This window comes from Mobula birostris, chromosome 4 (assembly GCF_030028105.1).
Source record: "Mobula birostris isolate sMobBir1 chromosome 4, sMobBir1.hap1, whole genome shotgun sequence".
Lineage (NCBI taxonomy): Eukaryota > Metazoa > Chordata > Chondrichthyes > Myliobatiformes > Myliobatidae > Mobula > Mobula birostris.
Window position 1 is genome coordinate 29,106,528 of NC_092373.1, and position 24,016 is coordinate 29,130,543.

At 40.0% G+C, this 24,016-nt stretch overlaps 1 protein-coding gene across 5 annotated transcripts in view; it reads right to left on the reverse strand.

The window, feature by feature from the left end:
* Positions 1-20,565, reverse strand: part of agfg1a (ArfGAP with FG repeats 1a) — a 59,083-nt gene extending 38,518 nt beyond the window's left edge. For 4 of the 5 annotated variants that reach the window (XM_072255079.1, XM_072255078.1, XM_072255076.1 and 1 more), the window contains exons 1-5: positions 20,297-20,565; positions 15,217-15,310; positions 9,186-9,301; positions 4,874-5,036; positions 1,862-2,012 (exon numbers count right to left, since the gene is read on the reverse strand). In XM_072255079.1, the coding sequence (XP_072111180.1) occupies positions 1,862-2,012; positions 4,874-5,036; positions 9,186-9,301; positions 15,217-15,310; positions 20,297-20,457 (685 nt within the window). In that variant the 5' untranslated portion in view covers positions 20,458-20,565. Of the gene's footprint in view, positions 1-1,861; positions 2,013-4,873; positions 5,037-9,185; positions 9,302-15,216; positions 15,311-20,108; positions 20,197-20,296 lie in introns of those variants that run through there. The other variant, XM_072255080.1, reaches the window with a different exon arrangement.
* Between the last annotated feature and the right edge of the window lie 3,451 nt (positions 20,566-24,016).

Consider the following 24,016-nt stretch of genomic DNA (forward strand, 5'->3'; position numbering starts at 1 on the left):
ACAAAATAACAGTCACAATGGGGAAGTGATTCACACTTGACCACAAAGTAAAATTGCTTACAGTTCAGAATTTTATTACCATTACTGGAAGACATTTAGCACAGCAGAACTTCAGTTTTGTGGAGATCAACTGCTGATGCTATACTCAGCACTGTGATTTCGCAACATCAATGTTATGTCAGGGCTATGAACCAATACCGGGATCAGGAAGAACACATGTTGATACTCTACACAATTACTCTGTTAAATATACAAAGTAGAAAGCGAAGCTGTCTTTTTCCTTTGTATCAACATAATTTCATTCATTCTCTTAACCTGTACTTTTAAAACAAGTTATCAATTTATGAAATGCCACAAAGTAGTTTGAATATTTTAAGTCTGGAGTATATATACAGTTAGGAAGCTCTCAGGACTCTGGAAAACAGGATTAGCAGGTGTCATTTAAGTGTTAGTCATGGTCTTTTCCATATATTTTTCACCTAAAACTAATCTTTCATCCAATGGTTATCTTAGTCTTTATCAGTTCAGGTAACTCATTCCACATTTCACATCATATGTTATACTTTACAGAGAAACATTCAGGCCATTAAAATAAAGCAAATGGTGGATTTTGCTTCGGGAGATGGAATGAAAAGCAGGGCATCATATTAAACTTTAACCCAATCTGAAAAACGGTGTTCCCCATATCAAACTAATTTCTACACTACGTTAAACAAAATGTAGAAATGGAGTGGGCACAGTGAAAGGTTAATGTGGAACAATACCAGAACAAAGAACACATAGCCATGAAGAAAAGGATGGGATCAAGGGGCTGAGAAGGGATAAATGGGTAGATTTTAAGAAAGTATCTCCACTGTGAGACTAAAAAACAAATCCAATAAAGGATTACAGAGCAACACACATAAAAAATGCTGGTGAACGCAGCAGGCCAGGCAGCATCTCTAGGAGGAGGTACAGTCAACGTTTTGGGCCGAGACCCTTCGTCAGGACTAACTGAAACAAGAGATAGTAAGAGATTTGGAAGTTGGAGGGGGAGGGGGAGATCAGAAATAATAGAAGACAGGAGGTGGAGGGATGCAGCTAAGAGCTGGACAGTTGATTGGCAAAAGGGATATGAGAGGATCATGGGATGGGAGGCCTAGGGAGAAAGAAAGGCGAAGGGGGGGGAGCCCAGAGGATGGGCAAGGAGTATAGTGGGGTGGGGTGGGGAGGGGAGGGGTGGGGAGGGGAGGGGAGGGGAGGGGAGGGGAGGGGAGGGGAGGGGAGGGGAGGGGAGGGGAGGGGAGGGGAGGGGAGGGGAGGGGAGGGGAGGGGAGGGGAGGGGAGGATTTTCAAACCTAGAATGAAGAATTCACTTCTATCAAGGGAAGATGTGACAAATATCACATGCATTTTGAGGAAGAAATAGAATTAGACAGGATTAGATGAAGAACGCTGGGAGGGACTTTGGTATAGATTAATTGGGAAGCATAGTTATCTGTAGATTTGATGCAAGTTATTTTCATATATTCAATGGTAGACACCTTCAAAGAAACATTGCAAGAAAGACACCCAGCATAACCTATGAATGTAATGTGTTGTATCCAAAAGATTCACTCAAAAAGACACAAATTGAATATTCCATCTCAAGTGTCATGCCAGCTCAAAGTACCTTTAGACATCTTTGCTAAATATTCTAACATTGAATAATCAATCTGCAATTAAATATTCTCAACAGTTGCAAATAAGCTTATGTGCTCACTGTTTCAAACTGCACAATTTAAATTATTTTTTACAGCTTTCCTAAAATCAAAACTGTTAAAAACCTTCATTACTCACTGTGACATCAGTACAAAGAAACAACCAGTAAATACCATCTTACCTGTGTGACTGTTAAAATGTGCAAAGTCTGCAAAATATGGAGGCGCAGACTGAGGAGTAGCAAAAATGTCCCCTCCAAGGTCAGTGAGGAGGTCAAATGGAGCCACTTTCTTCTCCTGTTGAGATCCCTGGGAGCGACTGACTGCTGGAGACTTCAAGGAAATGTGAGCACAATTTTAGATTTCCTCACTTGCAAATCGAATGGGAGCAAAGGCACAAAGAATGACAAATGGGAATCTACTAGAGAGGACAAGAGCTGACAGTGTGAAGGGAAGAGGATGTAGGTCACATAAAAGGGTAATCGACAAATTCAGTGAATAATGAGCTGAGAAGGTGTGGCTGCACAAGGTGAGGAATTGGGAAAGGATTTGGCGAAAGAAATCCCAATAAGGGGTTTTCAAAGCCAGGAAATGTTTAGAGAATATCAACCCATATTCTTACTCTGTTAGGACTGGGTGTCAAGCAAGCTAAGTGATAACTCAGTGGCAGTCATCACCTCCAAAGCTGGGTGAATTATCACAGTTTTCCAGAGTTTTGCCAGAAATTAGGCATAGTTTTGGGCAGCTTTTGCATAATTAACAATTTTGGTGGAAGACAAGTTGGTGGAATGATTGAGAAATTATGAACCCTTTGTCATCCTTTCTGTGGTTTTGAACAGCAGTTCTAACATTCATAATAATTAATACGGTTGATGAAATGAGCCAAGATGGCCTTAGTCTCCGCTGACGCTGTTCTATTATCTGAATACATTTGCCTTTTCTGAGTAGTTCCCCTTAGCAGATTCGATACCATTTATTTTCCTAGATAAATAATAAAGTTTCACAAATATTCAGCATTGTATCACCATGCTAGAATAGAAGATCCTGAGTAATTAAATTACTATAACACAAGGCCGCCTTTCAGCCCAATGAGTTCACATCAGCCCTAAAAATAGCAATCTGGTCAGTGAAGTCTGCCACTTTGTCTCTACAGCCTTACAAATGATTTGCCCTTGAACTTCTAACAAGCTCCTTTTAAAAGACTACGTTAATGGGTTGCACCACTTTTAGAGGCCTTGAATGCCAGATCATAACCAGTATCTATGTAAATACTGGTTAACATCAACTAGTATCACTCCCTTGGATGCAAGAAATACAAATTAACTCCAACTATATCAAACAAAATGATTGTGATGTGAAATTATTGTTAATTGGGAATTAATTTATTAGGAGACTGTCACTAGTGTTATACATAGTGCAGTGAAGTTGCAAGATTATACCATTCAACTTCAATTGATGGACAATATGCAAAAAATGATACTTGTCACTTTCACATCCTGCAAGGAGCAATGTTACCTCGGCAACTGTCAATGAAACCTCTAGGCCTCAGAATTATTTGCAGGATTTGTGTTTTTTTAAAAAATGTAAATGTAGTGTAGTTGCAGGCTGAAAAAGATTGTGTATTTATGCTGAAAAGATCAAAAGGTAGTTCTGTTGCAAACAATGAATGCACAAATTATACTTCGACTCAATTATCTTTCCAATACTTGGTACTTCAGCTTCCATGAAATTAAAACTTGCTATGATGCACATGGCTTATTTTCCAATCTCCGAATCATTTGCCATTTGACATTTTTTTCTTCATGTAGGGAAACCATTTTAGTATTGGCCAATGAACCAATATTGACACATAAGTGAAAAATCATTATGCTATTTTAATGCCACTGTAGAAAATGTGCCTTAGTTACTTATGTAACAAGTTCATAAAATATAAAAGCAGAAAAAGCTAGAATAACTAAGTGGGTCAGATTCATCCGCAAAAGAGGAAAATGTAACATTCTGGGTCAAAGACTTTGGATTGAAACTGAAAATTATGTATTTTCAGCTCCACTCCAAGAGTTAACAGGGTAATCAGAAAGATTGAAAGTATTACCCCTAAGATTCTGAAGAAAGGTCAACGACCTGAAACATTGATCCTGTTTTATTGACCTTGTCTGAATTTCAGCACATTTCCTGTATTTTTGTTTCAGGTATCAAAAATCTATCAAAATTGTGATTTTGCATCAGAGAGGCTTCACAACAAAAGGAGAGGTGGAAACCATCTTCACACACTGCAGTCAAAAATACATGCAATTAATTTCTCACAAAAGAACCATGTACACTCATAGCTTTAATATAAATTATTAAAGTAACGTCAGCAAGTGCATTTTAGAATATTCATGATTCATGTTTGACACCTGTCTGTTAAGATGGTGTGCGTCTCAGCGAGCTGACTTTATAATCCCCACTAATTTCAGTCCAGCCTGAGAGGCGTCACATTGTGAAAGTACGATACCTTGGCTTAGATTATATTAAGTTGAGGTCCCGTTTACCTGTTAAGTGTTAAAAATCCAAGGTAGAATTTCCATTCATTTAATTTTACTTTAAATTCCAAGATTCCAAGCAGAAAAATATAAAACAAAGAATTTTATACACTAGTTATGTGAAGCACAAGTGATTTCTGTAGGTTTAAAAAAAATGGCACAGCTAGACTCAATCACAAGATCAGCCCGACTGCTTTATTAAATTGAATTAGTCTGGTACGATTCAATCGACTGTTGTCATTGTAAAGCTTCTTGAAATCTTTTCAAGTTATGCTTCTTTTTGGTGCAATGTACATGCAGAATTATATAGAAATGAATATTAAAAGTGAATCGATTTACAAAAGTAATTACTAACGTCTTAAAACAATTGTTAAAATGGACTAACCTATTTAATACTGCCATCCCTGATGCACGGGTAAAATATACATGAAAGATTTGGCATGCAGTTTTGCAAATTAGTTCAAGCAGAAACTTCAATCATAATTTGGGAAACTAAGAAATTTTGTCCTTTGATTGCAAAAATATATAGACATCTTGGTATATTCCTTCTACAATCAAAGGATTAATTATTCATTTCCTGCTGAACTTTTTGCAACATCAACAGGTAATAATAGGGTCATTCAGATAAGTCATTGAGCAACAAGGTTGATTCAAATGCAAGTCTTCACTTACCTGGGTTGGTGTTTCTTTATTCAAAGGAAGTGCTGGTGTGGTGTCGGAGATTTGTGACTTTATTGGTTTGACCTCTGGAGTGCTACTTGCGCTGCTGGCTGAGGAACCTGAAATAGATGCATGGGCTGCTGCCACTGCCCAGGCTCGATCTGCTGGCACAAACCTAGAAGAGACCGATGCACGGAATAAATCACAATACAACAAAGTACTGGCCAGTGCAGGGCTCCTCATTTAAAGATGATCACTGTAAAAGTAACATCAGTTCTGCCAAGATAAACCAGGAGAGGTAGCCAGGCAATATGAGACTGTGGGGCTATTCCTTTTCTCTTCTACCAGTGAGACTACGTAATGTCTACATCAGGCCCAAATGTGACTCCAAACAGCCAACAACCTGAAGGGTCTCAGCCCAAAACGTAAACTGTTTATTCCTCTCCATGGATGCTGCATGACATGATTTGCTCCTCCAGCATTGTGTTTGTTGCTCTGGATTTCCAGCATCCACAGAATCTCTGATGATCCAAACTACCAAAGTGGCTGACATACAACCACCTCTTTGGCCATTATGGATGAAAAACATTTCCAACAATGAAGGCTGAATAATGTACTTATTACAAGTTTTATATAAACATGAAATTCTAAACTAGACTTGCATTTGAAAGATATGTGAAGACACTTTAAAGTCAACACAAAACAAGTAGTTGTGAACTGTGTCTTTGGAAAGGGGATCATTGATACACTTATGGGCATTGGAATAGGTAAAAAAAAACAAACATTTTTCAGTGCCATCCCTAGGAAAGAAATAGAACTGAATAGTTAACACAAAAGGATGGGCATACCCTTCAGAACATGGCACTTCAAGGGCATAGCTTTAACAGAGCCACAATTATTTTGATTGCATTAAAAGAAATTGTTCTCCTTTAATTAATCATTCTGAATGTAACAACAGATTCTATATTTAATAAAAATTATTTTTCAATTCTCAATAAACACTGGAAACTTTCTCCACTTTTAGTAAGCCACAGAAGCAATCTGAAGTTCTAGAATAATTTTTGTTTTCCTTCAAATCTCAGTGACCACATTATGTCAAACAGGTGAACAAATCCTGGATCTAGAAATGTTGAAAGAGCCTAGGCAGTAGTACAACTCCAATCTATACATCTGCATGAAGTGAAAACACAAATAATTTCCATCTTGCTTAGCCAGACATAGATACACGACAAAATTGGAACATTTTAAGATTTTCCTGCCATGTATCACAACAATACACACTAAATTAGTAATCAGAGATTTAAACTTTGAACCAAACTGACTAACTCATTCCTTAGGGTGAGCAAACATACTTTCTAGCAAACTTCTTGCTCACTGACAGGAAAGGTCACATGACTTACCGATTATGATGTACATTGCCAATACATACCATTAAACTGATTCTGCAAATCAAAACTGAGTGGGTGGGGAGTTCGGTTAGAATATGAGAGTTGGTAATTTAAAAAATGTTTTTCTGGTTCATATTGAATACTAATGAAGGACCCTTCAGTAAACGAGGTCAGTGCACTATCTACTCAGGGTCAGGAATTTAAGGTGCAGGGTGTTATATGGGAGGCAAGGTTTAAGGGTCGGCACAACATTGTGGGCCGAAGGGCCTGTACTGTGCTGTACTGTTCTATGTTCTATAAACTCTCAAGAGTTATTACTACATGGAACAAGCTGTTACCTGGAGCTGTAATTGGATGAATGTCACCAGAAATATTCAACATTAAAAAATACACAAAAATTTCATCAGAAATCAGAATGAGAACCTTTACAATACAAAGTGTCAGAAGGTCTTGCATGCAAGATTCAATGGATCAAATTTAGTCTTACCTTTTTTCCTTTGATAATGTAGTTACTTATACTAATAGTGATATTTTAACAATGTGTTCACAATGCTTTCTCTATGGAAAAGTGAGAGGAAATGCTATTTAAAAATCAGATGTGATCATTTCTCATCATGCAGAGGGACAGATCTTAATGTAGATTAAAGCATATTCATTCACGATTTCCTGGAGTCGTACCCACCAACACTACCCACACCAACTTTAAGCCAGTTGACCTTACACAACAAGGCTTCTCCTGCATACTACATACTTGCATCCTCTTTTAATGGCTTCACTTATTCTTTCCTCAATATATAAACTGAAATACTCATCCAAGAATAAGAACACTCTCTACTCACAACTCTCCATCTTGGAAGATAACTTTCCCCACTAAGTAGTGTGTGCCCCAACATTCCCCTGGGACTTGTCCTAATGCACTTAAGAGAAAATAATTCAGAGAAACCTGGATGTCTGAGTCTGGTATTATTCAGAAATATCAAAGTAGCAAAATCAAAATTCTCTAGATTATTTCTATTAAATGTCACAAATAACCATCTAACTTGCCTATCTAGTAATAATCCTGACCAATCCAATTACAACAGATCTCCTGGATTTACGTTTCACTCCTATTCCAAACTTCCAAAACATCAATGCCTCATCAAGTCCAGTTGTAAAGATATGTAATCAGTTTTGAAAGTGTGCAAAGAATCAACAGGCAAAGGTTGTTTGTGATTGATAGAAAGTTACGTAAAAGCATTAGTAACAATTGTGATCACTTTTAGTTATTCCAATTTAAGATCCTTAATAATATTCCGTCACACCTATTAGAATATGAAAGTGGGATTATGGCAAATGGTACCTGTGGAACTGTGCTGAAAGCCAAGGTACTTTTGGTCATCTGTTTTGGACTTGTCCTAAAGTTAAAGGATTCTGGGTTAGCATCTTTGACTTTTTTTGAAGAATTTAATAAAATAATAATTATGAGCCAGTTATAACAGTGGTGGGAACTCTAAATAAATTATAGCAATGTATATTACAGAGGTAGAATCAGATTGTTTCCTATAAAGCTACTAATATTGGAAGAATGATGTACTACTATGTATGCTTCCATTATCAGGAGAAACACCAATGTCTTTAAACAGAAAATCCTATAAAAGGTAGTAGATTCGGCCCAGTACATCATGGTAAAGCTTTCCCAACCAATGAGCATATCTGTATCAACCCAAAACTCTGTGACAGGAAAGAAGCATCCATCAGATATCCCCACCACCCAGGTGATGGCAGCAGGAAGGAGAGAGCATGACCTCGATGGTAGGGATCTCTGATGATAGATGCTGCTTTCCTGCGACAGCGTTTCAGCTAGGAGGTATAAGAGCCTTAGGTCTCACACCATCAGCTTCAAGAACAGTTACTACCCCAAAAGCTTCAGGCTCTTGAATAAAATAGGGATAACTACACTCATTTGTCCCTACAACTAATGATCTGATTTTAAGGACACTTTATCTCATTATCTCACATTCACGTTATTTATATTTGCATCTGCACAGTTTGTTGTCTCTGAACTCTGTTTGACCTTTCATTGATCCTGTTATAATTGCTATTCTAGATTGCTGAGTCCTCCAAGAGGACCACAATCTTGTTGTGTTTGGTAGCCTGCATGCCTTAATGACCCAGAGAGCTACACTACGTTGGCTGGAGTCAAGGTTTTACGTTTTGGCTCTCGGTAGGGTCACTCATAGCAAACAGGTCAAAGGGTAGAGGTCAGACCAAGTCTGGTCCACCAGTCCTCCAGGTTTGTGTATTCAGCTCAGACCTAACAACTGACTGAGAAAACTAAACTTATGGAAATAGCAATGAAAAATCCTTCTACATCTGAATGGCCAAGGACAGACAGAGATGGATGACCTTCATTGCTGCCCAAAACACCAGCGGTGTATTCGGCAGTAAGTTAGTTTTGCTGAGTATGCCCACAAGAAAACTACAGTACTGGATATTGTGACATACATGTACATAGATAATAAATTTACTTTGAACGTCACTGAAAGGGTATTCACACCATTCCTACAATTCAGCTATTTTGTTCACTTATCAACGTGACTTCAGTACCTCCTAGTCCTTTTTATACTGCACATCACATCACACACTCGGCCATTGCCTGTACACATTCTATGTTTTCCCAACACACTTCACAAACCCAAAACACCTCATGCATACTTCCTGTTTGCTCATATCACACCATTTCCAACGTAACAATACCTAATGCACATCACCCCATCCAGGCCACCAATATTCCCTGTTGAACTTCCCAATGTTATTGATATTCTGTACAGCCTCGTGGCATTAACAAATACACCAAGACCTTTCATACATAATGAGCCAAGACCAGACAAATGAATACTGACTACCACAGACTGGCACACATTACTTTAACCAATAGGCACAGATTTAACATTTACCATCTTTTCTTCTCATATTTTTCCTGCAGGAAATCTTTGACTTTCTGAGGATCTCTGAAATCGGGATAAACTGATGATCTTTCATCATACAATCCAAGCCAAATCTGTTTACACACCTAAATAAAAGACAAAAATATCATATTGGTAAACATATTAAGAGAATTTATAGAAGCTAATAAACTAGGATCTAAATATAGCTGCAATCAAACAGAAGATTCTACATCAAAAAGTACATTTCATGGTGCTTCTTGAAGTTTCACTTTACTGGCTACACAAACAGCAACACGTGAATGATCATAAAAATGAAAACGCACAGTCACAAGTTGAATGGGAAAGAGCAAAGGATGTATTACATCTTGACCAGATTCTCTACAGATTCAATGGATTGCTTTAGGTTGTGCAATTTATTTAGCTCTTGTGTAACGGGCAAAGTGAACGAGGAAAACATTTGGATCAACTGGGTACACAGGAACCCACAGGAACCCTGCTTGTGTGTGTTTTTTTTTAAAAAAAACATATACGCCTCTTTGCTTATAGTACCAGTCAGTTATAAGATTTCCAGATCAGCTGACACATCTAGATTAATCAGTGTATTATTAGTATTTTTTTGAAAAATAGACAGATTTTTGTATTCAGAAAAGAGGAATGCATTGGGATAGTTTGCACTTTTCAGGTTATATGCCCTGCAGCGGATAGACTCTGTGTACTACACAGACAACAAAGTTCAATATAATTTCTGTGCTATTTTGGATTTCCGTTCGGAATCAACCAAGATCAGAATGTACGCAGAAAAATAATTCAATATTTATTCCACAGGAAATGTAAAAATATATTCAGAGCATTACCTTGAGCTGATTCTCCATATATTGTTATAAATGGCATTACTAGCTACCCATTTTCACATTTCACTGAATTCTTTTTCAGCTCACGAGAGAGCAAGTTTTCACTTTGGGGCCAAGGCTTTCTATGTCAATTTATTTTGATGGTCACAAGTTTAAAGGGTGCATGCAACAAACTACTGAAGAGGGAACATACAATTCTAACAATAATTAATGGAAGAGGAAGATTACTGAGCATGTATTGAAGTGGAGAATTTTCAAAGAAACCAACATCTCTTTCTAGTCTGGGACTCTGTTAGAGCAGCCAAAAGCCTGGAGTTTTGGTAATTTGCAACCACTTTAAATACTTCTTGCAACCCATTAATTAAATGCAATTTAGGAGTTACTATTCAAAGTATTCTGTCAGTATAATTGATAAAATTTTGACAATTTTCATCTTTCACCATAATTATTCTATGGACAAAAACAGGATAGAAAACACAACAGTTCATTAGATATTAAACAATCAGAACAAACCTGTATAGACTCTGTATAGCGTCTTTCATAATCATTTAGCCATCTAATTTTTGTACCATTAAATCAATGCTTCTGATGTGCAGCTTTGATAGATGTAGAAAAATGTAAGAGTGACTTCCTCTCTGCAATATCCCACACACACGACTGACACAAATGACTCAATTAATCTGGGATTTTTACTGATACATTTTTGGGAACATATGGAAATCTGTGCAAATTAAACTACCAACTCTTCTTTGAATAATGCTGTGAAGCTTTAACACTTCATACATAGTACAGCACACGAGTACAGATCTGAAGCATCAGCCCAGCCTAACTCAAATCACAGAGAGGCTTCAATCCATAGCCATTTGATTCAGCAGTAGCACGGAGCCAAGCTGAAATCTGGCATCTTTCCTCTTCGCAGATGCTTAGCTGCAGTATTATCTGCCTTTATCAATCACACAACATCCAAATATTTATCAAAACTAAAATGATGAAGCTGCAACTGGAAGAACTTGAATTTTGCAGCCTCTTTCTAGGTTAAGTAAAAACCTTCCAGAATGCAAATCAGGCAAATCTGTCAATGTTATCTCATTGTCAGTAACATTCTGCATTTCTCTGCTGCTCCTGAACCAATTGTTCAACTAATAATAAAACAGGGGTATTTAAGAAATGGTACAATTCATCTGAAGTCTGCCATGCAACTATTTGCAGTAAATTTGATTAATTAAAAGTATGACAGGCTTTTTTTAAAAAAAGAGTATGACGTTATGCTGCATAATTATGCAGCAAGTTTTGCTTCCAAAAATTCATTTAAATGATCAATCTTTACAATCTTTGTCACAGAACAGTCTGCGTTCTGAAAACATCTGCGGAACTGAGAGGACTGGAAGGATGAAGGCTCAAAATATGGTTGAAAACAAACGATCCTACGACAGTGAGCATATTCCGGCCATTGATATACAAGAACAAGCTCAGTCTTATAAATTACCGGCTAAGGTGAAAATCTATGTTGCAATTGGAAACAAAATTGTGGTAAATACAGAAGTGAGGTGTAATTTGAAAAACACAGACTCCTAAACCAAGCCAATAGTTAAATTAAGACTTCAGGGATATCATTTCCCTTCTATTACAAATATGATAACAAATGCTGAGGTGAAAAGCCAACACAAGGCAAACTGATAGCCAATAAAAAAATTACATTTAATATATAAATAATTCAAGTTTAAGAAATTAAAAATACATTTTTGAGCTGTGATCTTTAATTATGATCTCGTTTGATCTGCAGAAACCATCTCACCATGCACTAATTTGTTCTGTAATTTCAAAAGCATTTATTCTGGAACAAACTTGTCAGTTTCCTATTAAATCACTACCTTGTTCTTCTCCATACATTTTAATATTTTATCTGCTACCTAAACAAAAATCATTTCAAGCATTTATCTAAACTTGTGAAAGCATCATTAACATGACCATCAATAAAACTGATGAAACTAAGTATAAAGTAGTACATAGCAAAAGTAATTAGTACTAATACTTGAACTAATAATTCTTACATCATTAGCTTGTATTGAACAGATGTAGATGTGTATATGTACAAATTAAAGCTAATAAGAATGACTGGATTCTGCTACCAGGATATGGATACAGAAACAAGGACACACATATGCATCGCTGTAGATTGGTAAAATAGTGTAGAATATAGTAGCTCTAGCATTGTGAACAGTTTTGGGCCCCTTATCCAAGAAAAGACATGCTGGCACTGGAGAGAGTCCAGAGGAGGCTCACAAGATTCCAGGAATGAAAGGATTAACATAAGAGGAGCATTTGATGGCTCTGGGCCTGTTCTCGCTGCAGTTTAGAAGAGTGGGGAGGGGGGCTGAATCTCATAGCAATCCATCAAATACTGAAAGGCCTAGATAGAGTGGATGTGGAGAGGAGGTTTCTTATAGTGAGGGAGTCTAGGACTAGAGGGCATAGTCTCAGAATAGAGGGGTGTCCATTTAGAACGTCCCCATTTGCAGATCAATGGAAATATCAGATTAACAGTTTCTTTTCCTCCACAGACCCTGCCAACACTACTATTTCTTGTACCATTGAATTTTTGCTAGATAAATTCCAGATTGGGAGTGGTATTGGTGTTACTTTATTATTGTCACATTTACCAAGCACAGTGAAAAGCTAGTCTTACACACTATTCATACAGATCAAATCATTACAAAGTACATTGAGGTATACAAGGTAAAACAATAACAATACAGAATAAAGTGTGATAGCTACTGAGGAGTTGCAGTGTAGAGAAACAATAAAATGCAAGATCATAACCAGGTATGCTGAGAGGTTAACAGTACGAGAGGTCTGTCAAACATCTGATAAGTGGGATAGAAGCTGCCTTGAGCTTGGTGGTATGTGCTTTCAGGCTTTTCTGCAGCCCAATGGAAGGGAAGGGGAAAACAGAATGCCTGGGTTGGGTGGGTTCTTTGATTAAATCGGCTGCTTTACTGAGGCAGCAAAAAATATAGACAGAGACCACAGAAGAGAGGCTGTTTCTTGTGATGAACTTAGCTGTGTCCACAACTCTCTGCAGTTTCTTGCAGACGTGTACAGAGCAGTTGCCATACCAGGTCGCATCCAGGCAGGCGCTCTTTCTACGGTGCAACAATAACAATTGGTAAGAGTTCATGGAGACATACCAAATTTCTTTAGCCTCCTGAGGAAGTAGAGGTGTTGGTGAGTTTTCTTAGCAGCGACACCGTGGCTGGATGAGGACAGGTGAGGGTACTGGTGATGCTCACATCTAGGAACTTGAAGATCTACCCCCACCCCCAACCTCAACACTGTTGATGTAGACAGCAGTGTGTGAATGACCGGGTCTTTTGTGTTCAGAATCGAGGCTCAATCATTTAGAATGTCAGTTTTCGACAATAAGGGTTCAAGACTCAAAGGCACAGACCATCAGTTAACTAGGACAGCACTGTAGCATAGTGGTTAGCAATCGACCCAGGTTCAATTCCGGCTGTTGCCTGTAAGGTGTTTGTATGTTCTTCCCGTGACTGTGTGGGTTTCCTCCAGGTGCTCGGTTTCCTCCCACATTCCAAAGATGTACCAGTTGGTAGGTTAATTATTCATTGCAAATTGTCCAGTGATTAGGCTAGGATTAAATCGGGGCCATTGGACCAGAAGGGCCTATTCTGCACTGCATCACACACAAATAAATAAAATAAAGTAAATCATGTCACTTTCAAAAGATGAAGATCAAATCATTGACAAGGAGCCATGAGGGTGTGAGAGGCATTCAGAGACAGGAAGCATTGCTGTATGTGAATATCTTCAAATTTGAAGTTTCATTAAACTTTGTACAGTTAACTAATATATCAGATCAACTTTTGACTTGGTAACAAGCCTTAGTATTTTGCATCTTAAATATACAACCACAGCCTGAATTACCACAAAAGATCGGCATGCATGAATTACATTTTTTTAACCCAAAGTCTGAATCAAAAATTAAGGGATAAGTCAGACTTACAAAACCACGCCAGTAATTTCCTTCCAGAGATGTCAAGTTTTAAAATGGTGCTCACTAACATACGGCAATTCCTGCTACGCAATAAGAACGCAAACTCAGAACAGCTGCAAAAGGTTTTGAAGTTCCATTCTTCTATTTGGCACAAGTCTGCATTTTCACTAGGTAGCAGCTGAAATTCTGGAATAATTGCTTAATTCAGCATGTCATTTGTAAATGTGGAAAAATATTGGTACATCTGTTTTAGACACATTAGACATTGCAGAGAGCATATCATCTTAACTAAGTACGTGGCAATCACATATGGCAGAGAAGGGGAAAAGATTAGCATGAACAACGTTATTCAGTGAAGATGAGAAGGAACAATATGAAATACATGTTTGGTTTTTCTTAAATTTAGGCAGCAGCTCTTTCATTCCTGCCCTAGCTTTCAGCTTTTGACTGAGCCCAATCCTACCTCTGAATAATTCAGGCAGCAGCAGCAGAAAGGCTCACCTTGATGCAACAATACAGCCGTTGCAAACCCCAAGCAGAAGTGCGTAGACTTCAACTGGAAGTTGTAAATTGCTATTGGGAACCTGCCTTAATTTAATCAGTGACAATTCCAGTTCCAACATGGACTCAACATTCAACATGATTTGAGATGGTCCAGAAAGACAAGAATATTCTTCCTCAAAAGAAACTGGTTCAATGAGTTAGGTTACCAGATAGGCATGTCGCACTTTTAATAAGATTTCAGGGTTATATTTCGGCCAGCATGGGAGGACATGTGACTTTGTGGTTTATAAAGCAGAGGCATTTAATTGACAGAGTTCTTATTCATAATGATTTTACTTAAAAAAACTAGACAAGAAATGCTTGAACGTACTCAATCTCAAAAAAAGATCCGATAAGGTGTTCAGCCAGAAGCCTTTTTAACATGATTTAATCCAGAAGAAAGTCTTGATCTTCCAGCATTCTCAAGGCCAGCACAACTGGACTGACCTCAAATATCATCCTTTACCAATAAACGCAAAGAGTTCAAAGCTCAAAACATTTCTGCAGATTACCAAAACGTCATGCAAGAGACTAAGCCTCAAACTGCGGGGCAAAAGACATGGAAACCAAGTCAAATCTTGGTCAACCCATTAACAAAGTAAATAAATTCACGCAAATGCTTAATCACACTTACCTCATTACCATGTGTTCGCAAAAATTCAATTTCTTGCATTGTGAAGGTGGTCATGGAGATCGACTTGACTCTATGTGGAGGATTCAGCCCTCGCCTAAAGATTTAAAACAACATTGCTTTGCTGTTACTACAATTTGTGCAAAAATACTTTATTTATACTTTACACATAAAAATCAACTATAAAGCATAAACTACAATTTTTGTATGTAGCTGCCTTTGTTTTATTAATTATAATGCATAACCTATTAATCATTCTTATTCTCCCATCAAGTTATTTAAAAAAGGATAATAGAATTATGGTTCAGGGGATCCCTCTTGCTAACCATTTTAAATGCACCCCACTATGAGGGGATACACTCTCTTTACTTGCATGCATACCTTGACCAACAGTGTTTAATGCTACCATGTGGAATTGGTACACTCACAATATATTCTTTCATTTAACAAGTGTACGGCCATAGAAGTCCAATGAGCTCAAAATATCCATCAGGAAAACAACTTGTTAACATTTTACCAGGAGTGGCCGATATGTACCTCCAGTTCCTCTTACAATTACCTATGAAAGGTAGTAAATTGTTCATTCGATCATATTAACCCACTTCAAACATGGTTTAGAGTGGGACATAGCCCATCAGATCTTATTCAGACCCACCTGGATTTGTCAACAAATGGTACCATTACCAAGAAGGCTAACACCAAAGGCTGATTGAAAACGATTAAAATTGAAGAATTAAAAATTAAAGATTAGCTTTATTTATTAGATGTACATCAACCCATCAGGTGAAATGCGTCAACCCAAATCAGTGAAGATTGTGGTGAGCAGCCCTTCAGTGTAGCCAGGCTTCTGATGCCAACCAGCATACACTCGACTAACTAACCCCGCACATCTTCGGACTGAGGGAGGAAACCGGATCACCGAGGGGAAACGGGGAGAATACACAAACTCCTTCCGGGCAGTAGTGAGAAATGAATCCCGATTGGTGATTGCTGGACTGTAAAGCCAGGTCCTAACTACTACACTACCATGCTGCCCATGGTTAATAGAACTAATTCCTTCAGCAATTTTATCACTGTTTTACCACACTCCACTGACAAACTAAGGCAGACTGCACGTTCCCATCATCCTCACGCTCCACTAAAGCCCGTGCAAAAAATAGCCAATGGAATATCAGCCTTGGTTAGAGCATTAGAAAATAAACAGAAACTTTGCAGGAAACACTAATTAGATCATGGCAAAGTGCTATATTTAGTCCTGGGCACTGCAACCTAAAATAGTGATACTGGCACTCGAAGCACTGGGATACAGACTCATCAAATCCAGGCCTCTTAATGGCGAGGTCATACAGAGATTATTTCCCTAGAATATCCAAATCTAACTATCAACAATTACACATTTTAAGGTTTTTTTTTTTCCCAGAGGAACTGAAAGAAAATTCTGATCAAGAAATCTGGGACAGAGAAACAATTTTAAAATCAGAACCAAGCTATTCAGGGGGTAGATTAGGAAACATTTCTTCACACAAAAATACACAAAACTCACCCAATTATTAACTTTAAATCAGAGAGAAGTAAGTTTTGACCACCTAAGGATATACAAAGATTTACAGACAGAAAATACCCAAAATCTCTTAGAATAGCACAAGGCCAATTTGCCCTCTTCCTCCACGGAGACATTGTGTACATTATAGAAATAACCTGACTTTAGACTCAACCAGCTAAGAAGTAGACCGTCCAGACCTTTCAGTCCCGACTGTTTCTCCACCATAAATGTCTTACTAATACTACAGGTGAATTGTATTTATTCAGGATTTTCTATAATAATGGCTGTACTGTGAGATTCTACGAAACCCATCGATACAGTGCCAGTAACAAGAGTTTCTGCATATTTCACACAGGTGCAAACTGAGTTATACTTAATGGAACCATGACCTCATCTGAATGACTGGCACATTCTGAGAGAGTTCATTATGCATTCACTTTGTAAGCCTTTGGGCAGATTGCGACCAGTTTTTTTTTCATTATTTTTACACCACATTTGACTTTCAATAGAAAATATTTCTGAAAGGCTTATTTTCCTAATATTAGGAATTCTGGCACAGTCTGCTTTATTCAATTTTACACTGGATAATTCTTCAGAGACATACATTTTTTTTAAGGAGCTGTTATGAAGAATAATGCAGACATAAACAGTGAACCTGTGTACCTTCCCCAGAAATTACACTGTGCTAATTATACACCAGTAAAAACTCAGATTAAAGGGTTTTTAATTTTCTTGATCAAATTTGAAACTGAGGACAGAGCAAACAGGGAAACAGTAAAGCCCCTAAAGTAGCCATATATAAAACTAAACAGTTGACATCTAATTCTGGCCGTTGGCACACCACAAAGCTACTGTCTCCAAAATTAAACTGGCTGCTTCACAATCTATTCTTTCTTAACTACTCAATGGCCCTCTCTCACTTCCTTCACTGTCTTTGGTCTTTAGCTTCCGAAACATTTCAACTAAACCAGTCAAATAGGTCCTCTGATTTACACTGAAGAACACTTTTAGCATCCTTATTCAAATTCTGCCGCACTCTATTACCATCTGCATGTTGTTTTTTTTCCCCAAATGGATAGTATAACTTTGCACAATATTTAGTTATTTACTTATTTGCTTCTTGTATTTTAGGCCCACTTTGGGACGGTGCATGACACAGGGAAGTAGAGATATCAGAGCCACTGTCATGTAGTTCCAGGGTCCTTGGTTCAATCCTAACCTCTGCTGCTATTTGTTCAGGGTTTGTAGATCCGCCTGGGCTTTTGCTGGATATTCCAGCCCAAAGGCTTGTAACTTGATGGGTTAACTGGGTCCTGTAAATTGCCCCTGGTGTCCTGGTGAACAGAGAAATCTGGGGGAGATGATGGAAATATGGAGAGAATTTTGAAGTTGTACAAGACATTGGTGAGGCCTAATTTGGAGTACTGCGTGCAGTTTTGGTCACTTACCAACAGGAAAGAGTTCAAAAGAGTACAGAGAAAGCTCTCCAGACATGGAGGACTTGAGTTAGAAGGAAATATTGACTAGGTTAGGGCTTTATTCCTTGGAACGTAGAAGATTGAGAGATGATTTGATAGAGATACACAAAATTATGAGGAGCATAGATAAGAGAAACTGCAAGCAGGCTTTTACCACTGAGGATGGATGGGTTTACAACCAGAGGTCATGGGTTAAGGGTGAAAGGTGAAAAGTTTAAGGGGAACACAAGGAGAAACTTCTTCACTCAGAGGTCATAAGAGTGCGGAATGAGCTGCCAGCACAAGTGGTGCATGTGAGCTCGATTTCAATGTTTAAGAGATGTTTGGATAAGTACATGGATAGTAGGGATATGGACAGCTATGGTCCCAGTGCAGTTTGATGGGAGTAGACAGTTTAAGTGGTATTGGCATGGACTAGATGGGCTTGTTTCTGTAGTGTACTTTTCTATGACTCTATTACAATGAACTTTGTGTAAGTGAGTGATTGAGGGTCAGTATCAACCTGTTGGGCCCAAAGGCCTGTTTCTATGCTTTATTACCATGACTATCAACAAATTAACAACCCTATAGCACACATAATTGATTTGTAAATAACTGCAGTCCTAATGAAGGGTCTTGATCCGAAATGTCAACTTCGTTTTCCTCCATAGATCCTGCCTGACCTGCTGAGTCCCTCCAGCATTTTGTGTGGGGATTAAGATTTCCAGCATCTGCAGAATCTCTTGTGCCTCAGCCTTCAGGCTGCTAAAGCTCTAACAGACACATTTCTGTCTCCTCCCCCTCTTTCAGGCAGTGAATTTCAGACCCCCCCACCAACTGTGCATGAAGAGTGCAATTTTTTTTCCACAACTTACTGCTAAATCTGCTCGTTCTATCAGCTTCATGGAATGTGCCCCACCTGCAATATATTAGCTCCCGTGGAGTGCACACAGAAGATTTATGCAGCCCTTTAACATGGCAAAACATTCAGATGCACTTCACAGGAGTTGCAGCAAACGAAGCTTGGCTCCATTCCATGCAGGATGTTAGTGCAGATGACCAAAAGATTTCTCATAGATAAATCTTAATGACTATTTTAAGAGAATGAAAAATGCCAAAGAGGTTTAGTGAGGCAATTCCAGAGCTTGGAGCCAAGGCAACTAAAGGTACTGTCACTGTACTATCAACAAATTTAGCAAAAAACGAGCTGCCATATGCTTTGCAGAATAAATAAGCTAAAGAATGTTACCAAGATAGACAGGGGCACCAGCATCAAATAAATTATAAACAAGTCTAAGAATTTTAAAACAGAGGCATTGGCAAATCAGAAACCAGTGCAAATTTGTGAGCACAAGTATTTTAAGTGAACAGGCCCTGGTCTGAACTATTACCAATTTATCACAAGAGTTCACTTCAATTTCAGACAGAAGGAGACACAGATGGACTCAGAGGTTGGGGATTAGAGTTTTCAACAGAGCATGAAGATAACTGCTTGGGTCTACCCAAAATTTCTGTACTGCAAACAGTTGCTCCTGGAGCACTGCATGTCAGCCTGTTTAAGAGACAACGGAGCAGTCAAGATGGCAGCTACTTTCGCCCAAATGTTGTATTTCTTATGAATGAGAAAAGAAACAAGGTTAACTAAATTCGTGCAATGCAGAGTAGCAATGCAGATTTCAAAGCTACCATTTTCTCCACAACTTCTTGACACTATGATGTTAGTTCTTTCTCTCTTGCCAGCATGACACCTTCTTTCCCTCCCTACTTTTTTGTCAAGCGAAGAGATGGACCGAATTCGCAACCTCTCTGAAATTACTTCTACCCTTCTCGCTACGTTATTCCTCAACATCCTAGAATCCATATTTCAATTCCCTTTTATTTCAACTGGTCCTCACCATCTCCTGTTTCTACACCGTGTCTTGACTGTGGGACACTCCTTCCTCTCATCCTATGGTGTGTGTCCCTCACCTATTCCCTCTGGAGCCGCGCCCTCTCTCTCCCTGCGATGCTGCAGCCTCCCTTTACATTCTGCCGCCGACAACGTGAAGAAAGGGGCCTGGCTGCCCCGGGCTCTCGTACTCACAGGATGCCGCTGCAAGATGTGCAGACGAAGGAGCCGATGGTCATGTTGGCGTAGGTCGGGCCTCTCTGGTCGCAATCGAAGCATTTCCTGTTGTGCAGCAGCGTTGTCATCTCCCGCAGCAGCTTCAGGTGCCTCTCCTCCTGCTTTCGCTTGGCTGCCATAGGGACAGGACCGTGGAGACAGATGATCCAGCAAAAGAGCGGAGAGGACACGGCGCTGCAGCAGAGTCGGGGGAGGGACTAGAGGTGGGCACACTCCCAACCGGAAAGGCCCACTACTTCCGCTGGGGGGGTGTGGGGGAGAGAACCACGGACTGGAGGGAGAAGGGGAGGAGCGGCAGAATAAGGGGGAGGGGCGAGGGGAAGAGGTGGGAAAGGGGGCGTGGGGTGGGGTGGGGTGGAGGGGAGGGGCGAATTGACAGGGGTGGAGAGGGGAGGGGTTGGGCGGGGCGGGGCAGGGTGGGGTGGGGCGCGGGGAGGGGCGGGGAAGGGTGGGGTGGGGCGCGGGGATGAGGTGGTGAGGTGGGGTGCGGGGAGGAGGGGGAGAGGGAGTGAGGGGAGGGTGTGGGGCAGGGCTAGGGGAAGGGCGGGACGAAGGGAGGGTTGGGTGAAGGGTGGAGGGGAGGGTTGGGGAGAGGGGATGAGGGGAAGTGGTGTGACAAGGGGTGGAAGGGGAGGAGGGGTATGAGTAAGAGGGGTGGAGATGTGGGTGGAAGTGAGGGGATCAGGGATGGGGAGGAGGGAGGCATTGAGGGTGGGGAGGAGGGAGGGGGTCAGAGTGGGGAGAAGGGGCAAGGGGTCGGTAGGAGGGAGGTGGGCAAGGGGAGGGAGAGAATGGGTAGAGGAAGAGGGGGATGAGTGGGGGGGAGAGTGAGGAGGCAAGGGAGAATGAGGAGCGATGGGGAGGGGAGAGGGATGAGGTGAGGTGAGAGCAAAGGGAGAAGAAGAAGGAATGGGGATTGTCAGTGGAAGGGGGAGGGTAGCAAGGCTATGTGGTAGGAGGAAGGGGAAGGGGGAATGGTTAGGAGAGGGAAAGGGAGTGGGCAGTGAGGGAGTATGTGGGAAGGGGAGTAAGGAAGAATGGGGGTGGGATGATGGAACTTGACTTTCACGGGATGCCATGAGGAGTTTCACAGACCCTTGAAGGAGGCGTTGGAAAACATGTTCACTAATAATGAAGAAATCAGAACTTCAGCAGCTACCTGCCTAGCGACCTGCGTAACCCAAACTCTACCTCAGCAAAGAACCACCACAAATCACCTCTAGTACCACCATGGACATGTTGCTATTAATGTCTTGTTTTGCTGGAGAAACTCAGGTACAAGAGAGACAGCAGATGCTGGAAACCTGAAACAACACACACAAAAATCAGAAAGGTCAGGCAGCATCTCTGAAGGAAAATGGACAGTGGACATTTTGGGACCAGTCCCTTCATCTGGCAAATGGATTTGACCTCCACAGATGCTACCTGACCTATTGAGTTTCTTCAGCATTTTGTGTGTTGCTCTGGATTTGAGCAACTGCAGGCTCTTGTGTCTCCCTTTGATTTACACAATTCTTTTTGTTTTCTCTTCATTGTCTTGTATAACTTGTGTATAATTTATGTTCTGTGTGTTGTCTGTGCCTACTGGCCTGTGATGCTACTGCTAGCAATTTTTGCAGGATACCTGCACCCCACTGTACTTGTGCACTCGACAATACATTTGACGTGATGTTGTAGTACAGGAGGTCAACCTCCAAAATATAACAGGATGTTGAAAATGTTCAGCAAAGAGAGCAGCATCTGTGGAGAGAATCCAAACTCACGATGCTACTACCCCGACCCTTATTGCTCTCCCGCAAGTTACTTTGAACTTTGAACACCTTTTCTCTTCCTTATTAATGTTTTAGTGCAGTTCTCTGATCTCCCTAGATCTCATTTGAAATTTATTTCTATTACAAATATCCTCTTGACTCAAAAACATTTATTTCCCTCTTGCCATGTGGATGGGTTGTCAAATTTGTCTGATCTTGCTGGAATGATTTTTATGTATCTCATGTAGGGTTCTTTTCCTGCCAGAGGTGTTGCCTGACCTGCTGAATTTCTCCAGCAGATTGTTTGTTGCTCCAGATTCCAGCATCTGCAGCCTCTTTGGTCCTCTTTTTGAAAATCTGCTTACCTACCCACAGCTTCCCTCTTTCGAATCTTGAGCTTTTTATGTCTAAATTCCTTTCATGTTCTTCTGCAGAACCTTTCATCTTCCATCACCCACTTCCCTTAATTTCTTTTAAAGGGAAAACAGCTTCTATCCCAAAAATCTACCCACCTATATTGTGGGCAACAAAAATACACGATAATGTTGCATCTAACATGGGGCTAATTCCTGCCAAATCACATGAATTTGATTGAAATTTGGTGATTAACAATATTGCAATTGAGGACAAATTAAGAAGTTGCTGGCAAACATTCTGTGTTGATTCCTAGATTGAAACTACATAAGAGTCACACAGTTGAATAAAAGTAATATTAGTTTATTATCATCATCATTCAGGTGCCTTGCCATTCAGTGTGGGGGATCATGTCTCTCCATCCATCACGATCCATGACCCTCCGAATTGTTGTTGTTGCCTCCCCTGTTTCTAACCATGATGTTATTCCATCTATCATTTTCATTCTCCGTCTGCCTCTGCTTCTTTTTCCTTCCAGCTTTCCAGTTGTAACTAAATGTTCTAATGTCTCTCTTCGCATGATGTGTCCAAAGAATTTTGATTGCTGTTTTCTGATTTTTTTAAGTAATGTATGTTTTGTTTTCGTTCTCTGTAGAACTTCTTCGTTGGTTATCCTGTCCGTATATGATATGCTTAGCATTCTTCTGAGGAACCACATCTCTGCTGCAATGATTCTTTTTTCCATTGCATTTGTGCTGGTCCACGACTCGCAGCCACACATCAATATAGGAAGAATGTAGCCGCTGAGAGTTCTAAAGCGGGTGTCAATTGCTATTTTCTTGTTCGTTAGGATGTTTCTCATTTCTGTAAGCGCTGTTCTTGCCATTGCTATTCTTCCTTTTATGTCTGTTACGCATTTGCCATCAGATACTAGACACTAGAATACTACAGCACAGTACAGGCCCTTCGGCCCCCGACATTGCGCCAACCCATATATTCCTAAAAAAAAGTACTAAACCAACACTACCCCGTAACCCTCTACTTTTCTTTCATCCATGTGCCTGTCCAAGAGGCTCTTAAATACCCCTAATGTGTTAGCCTCCACCACCATCCCTGGCAAGTCATTCCAGGCACCTACAACCCTCGAAAACCAATTTCCCCTGGGATTAATAAAGTATTACTATGACTATGACTCTGTGCAAAAAAACTTACCCCTGATGTCTCCCCTAGACTTCCCTCCCTTAACTTTGTACATATGCCCTCTGGTGTTTGCTATTCGTGGCCTGGGAAACAGGTACTGGCTATCCACCCTATCTATGCCTCTCATAATCTTGTAGACCTCGATATATCAAGTCCCCTTTCATCCTTCTATGCTCCAAAGAGAGAAGTCCCAGCTGTGCTAACCTTGTCTCATAAGACTTGTTTTCCAATCCAGGCAACATCCTGGTAATCTCCTCTGCACCCTCTCCATAGCTTCCACATCCTTCCTATGATGAGGTGACCAGAACTGAACACAATACTCTAAGTGTGGTCTCACCAGAGATTTGTAGAGTTGCAACATGACCTCTCTACT